This window comes from Gossypium arboreum, chromosome 3, assembly GCF_025698485.1.
Source record: "Gossypium arboreum isolate Shixiya-1 chromosome 3, ASM2569848v2, whole genome shotgun sequence".
NCBI lineage: Eukaryota > Viridiplantae > Streptophyta > Magnoliopsida > Malvales > Malvaceae > Gossypium > Gossypium arboreum.
This window is the reverse complement of record NC_069072.1, coordinates 125702363-125706591: the sequence shown is the minus strand read 5'-3', so window position 1 is coordinate 125706591 and position 4229 is coordinate 125702363. Positions and strand designations below refer to the sequence as shown.

Sequence of the window (4229 nt, the reverse complement as noted above, 5' to 3'; positions counted from 1 at the left end):
TCATAATATATATTAAGTTTCTACATTCAATAAATAAATAAATATTTTAAGATTTAAGTCTAAACTCAAAAAAAATATTTGGTTCAAAATAAAAATAAATAAAATTTATTTGATTCAAAATAAAAAAATAAAATAATTCAATTAAATTCGGGCGAAGTGGAATCTCTTATTAAATTTCGAGGTGAAATTTGAGACAATTTTTTTTTGTTTTTAAGAGTCGAGGTGGAAGCAGGATGGGATGGGATGTGACTTCATCAGAAAAAAATTCCAACTCGAAATTCCCTACGAAATTGTCTTTAGGTATCAACACTATCACAGAGCTTTAAATTTCCTATGAAATTGTTTTTAGATAAAGGACTTGATCAGAACAAGTTACCTGTAAAATGTTACATCACTCACTCCCCCCTATCAATCAAAACTTTGAAAATAACAATTCAACAGGGTTTTCTCTGCAACTTCAATTACTGCTCCTATAAAAACTATTGGATCTCTGAACGGATTAAATCCAAGACTTTGTTTTAATGCATAAAACTCATCATCATCATCATCATCATGACCACCTTTATTTTCCTACTGCTTATTTCTTCCAAACTACTTGTTATAAATGCTTCTAATTGTCATGAACAAGAAAGAGAAGCATTGATGAGCTTCAAATCAAACATGGCAGACCCTTCAAATCGTTCATCTTCATGGAAAGGCCAAAACTGCTGCAGCTGGCATGGAATCGACTGTTCGGACTCGTTTCATGTGACAGCCATTGACCTTCGAAATCCCAAACCAGACAACCTTATTCTGGACACGAATTCCCAACTTGTTTCAACGTCTGATGTCCCATCTACTGCTCTTACTGGACCCATCCACCCTTCTTTGTTCTATCCCTTACTCATCTCAGATACCTTGACCTCAGTTTCAACAACTTCAGTTTCTCAAAGGTTCCTTTAGGATTCTCAAATCTCACTGGACTCACGTATCTCAATCTATCGAATGTTATGTTCAATGATTCCATTACAACCCAGTTTTCCAACCTTACTTTCCTGATGGAACTTGATCTTTCGTGTTCTTCAAGCATTGACGACCACTCATCAATTTACACTACCTTGTCATCTACCCGGACAATTCATGAAGGTTCTCTATACACATACATGAATCGAGGCAATTTGTATGCACCGAATTTGAGTTGGTTGCAAAGGTTGAACAATCTCAGAAAACTAAAACTGAATGGTGTGGATTTATCCAAAGCATCTCGATCAAACCTGTGGGCTAAATCGGTATCGACTCTTTCCAAGCTGAGGTTTCTTGAGCTGTCTAATTGTAGGATTTCTGGGGAGGTTCCAGTTGAGCAACTTCTCAACCTCACTAAATTATCTGAATTGTACATGGACTACAACTTCTTGGCATCGAAAATCCCGAGTAAGTTGGCCAATCTCACCTCCCTCTCAGTCCTAGACCTCACTAGATCGAACCTACAAGGTCATATCCCTTACCTTCCTCAAGTAAAGACACTTCATGTGGGAAACAACTCTGATGTTATGGTTGATCTCCATTCAATGTTTGCAGTCCCCTGGCCTCGATTAGAATCAATCGACATATCATCTACTCATGTCATTGGATCCATCCCACCCTCCATCGCCAACATCACCTCATTAGTTGATTTCATAGCATACAACAGTTTGATTCAAGGACGGATACCTGCCTCCATGATGAACCTTACGAGGTTGGAAATGTTGAGTCTAGATATGAACAACATAAGTGGTGAGATTTCACCATCAATATCCAATTTAAAAAGCCTGCAACTTCTATCTTTGCTTCAGAACTCTTTTCATGGATTGATCCCCGACACAATTTGTAGTATCTCCTCTCTCAGGTATCTATTGTTAGCAGGCAACTCTTTTACCGGAAACATTCCAAATTGCATAGGCCAGCTCAATGATCTCAGCTACTTTGAGGTTAGTTCCAACAAGATGAATGGATCAATCCCTTCATTGTCATCTTTTTTCAGAAACTCAACTCCATAAATGTTAGTTCTGGGATTTAGTGGGCTAACCGTGAAAGTAGACCAACAACCATTTCCACCAAGGTTTCAACCACAAATCGTGTCCCTTGATTCATGTAATATAGGAGGCAAAATTCCAGGTTTTATATCAAACCTGACCAAACTAGTATTTTTAAGTTTGTCCAATAACAGCCTATCAGGGACAATTCCTTCTTGGCTGTTCAATCTTCCCAACTTAGGCTACTTAAATCTCTCTTTCAACAGGCTCCAAGGTGTCATCCCACCTAGCATCAAGCTAAAGTCATTTTTCATCCAGACAACACTTATATTAAGAAACAATCTGCTTCAAGGATTGATCCCTCAGCAGCTCGAGAATATTCAAGCTTTGGATTTATCAGCGAATAATTTCACAGGCAACGTTCCTGCGGAGGTCGGACTAGGCAAAATTAGGTACTTGGCACTCTCTGATAATAAACTTTTTGGTCGGATCCCATTCTCTTTATGTCAAGAAAACTGTGAGCTTATGCTGCTAGATCTTTCCAACAACAACTTGTTCGGAACCATTCCGACCAGCTTCGGAAATTGCAGCTCTTTAGTGTATCTAAACCTCGGCTCGAACAATCTTACCGGTGGTATTCCAGAGGAACTGCAAGGTGCTAAAAGATTGAGCTTTTTAAATGTTAGTGGCAATCATTTTGATGGTCCATTCCCTTCTGTTGTTCGTAGACTTGAGAGAATATCGGTTATCGATATGGGAAACAACAAACTCAGTGGAAAGATCCCTGAATTCATTGGAGACCTCAAAGACCTCCAAATTCTTTTGTTGGAATTCAACTCGTTCAATGGTTCAATCCCGGAAGAGATAAATGCATTAGAAAATCTGCAATTCATTGGCTTTTCTAATAATCAACTGTCTGGTCCAATCCCTGAAAAGCTATCTGGTTTAAAGACAATCATAAACAGGCCAAAGGATGGAAATCTTCTTGGGTTTATCATCTCACAACTGTACATTGGTGTTCGAGTGAACCTGGTCGCTAAGGGATTGTCAATGCAATTTGATGTGGTTCGAACGTATAATAATGGACTGGATCTTTCATGCAACAAGCTTACGGGAAATCTTACATCGGAATTAGGCCATCTGCAAGGGCTTTATGCACTAAATCTCTCCCATAATCGTCTCTCTGGTAACATCCCAACCGCCATTGGAAACATGAGTCTTTTGGAATCTCTCGACCTCAGTTACAACAATCTAAGCGGAGAGATCCCCGTATCATTGGCTTTGTTGGATCCACTCTCAACTTTAAACTTGGCACACAACAATATGAGTGGCGAAATCCCAACAAGCCCACACTTTGATACGTTGAGCAGAGATGGGTTAGCATACATTGGCAACAAATTCTTGTGTGGAGCTCCTGCTGGTAGCCACTGCGACAGCGAAGATTTCCCAACGCCAGAATCATCTGAGTCTGAGCATAGCGAAGAACAATCTGGGGAGTGGAAAATGGTGCTCGCACTGGCATTTGCAGGCTATGTAGTTGGTTTCTGGGGACTTTTTGGGGTTGTTTATTTGGTGAATGAGAAATGGAGGAAGGCTTATTGGGCAAGTGTTGACCGAATCGTAGATGGAATCATCAGATGCAGAAAAATCAGAGTATCATCTGTTAACCAGTGAATTTTCTCTTCTTTTTATCTCTTTGTTTGCTAAATTAATGGACGCTTGATCCCTTTTCCAAAGATTGTTTCAGTTCTTCTTTTAGCTCTATGATGATTAGTAGGTAACTTAATTGCTTGTACATAAATATTCGTAAAATAAAATAGTTTGTCTGTTTGTTTGAACTAAAATGTTTCCAGAAAAAATATTTTCTAAATTTTATTCTTGTCTTCATAAGGTGATTGGAAAATTGCTTCCCTTTCCGCGACTTACGGATAAAAAAGGGAAATCATTTTACCAAACTCTCCGACCTTTCCAAAAAAAAATAAATAAATAAGAAGAAAGAAAGCCGAATGCTATGAAAATATTTACTTTTTCTTCTCCTCAGTCCTTCGGGGCTTTTTTTTAATTGACTCAAATTTTTTTATTAATTACGAAGATTATCCACTTGAAAAAAAATTATGTAATTTAATCTGTTTGTTTTAGTAAATCTCGATACAGTCACAAGCATTGGCGGCACCACCCCTAATGAGTACCCAATCATTGGCCAGTTTAAAAAATAATAATTTTCTTGAATAACGTCGT

General features: G+C 38.2%; 2 protein-coding genes across 2 annotated transcripts; both read left to right on the top strand.

Moving 5' to 3' along the window:
* The first annotated feature begins 334 nt into the window (after positions 1-334).
* Positions 335-3835, top strand: LOC128290637 (LRR receptor-like serine/threonine-protein kinase ERL1). The gene has a single exon (XM_053026372.1). It carries the CDS (start codon positions 2016-2018, stop codon positions 3663-3665), a length of 1650 nt encoding a protein of 549 aa, XP_052882332.1. The 5' UTR covers positions 335-2015; the 3' UTR covers positions 3666-3835.
* LOC108475013 (probable LRR receptor-like serine/threonine-protein kinase At4g36180) lies at positions 661-2015 on the top strand. Its single transcript, XM_017777031.2, has 2 exons — positions 661-932; positions 1067-2015. Exons 1-2 carry the CDS (start codon positions 661-663, stop codon positions 2013-2015), a joined length of 1221 nt encoding a protein of 406 aa, XP_017632520.2.
* Positions 3836-4229: the final 394 nt, after the last annotated feature.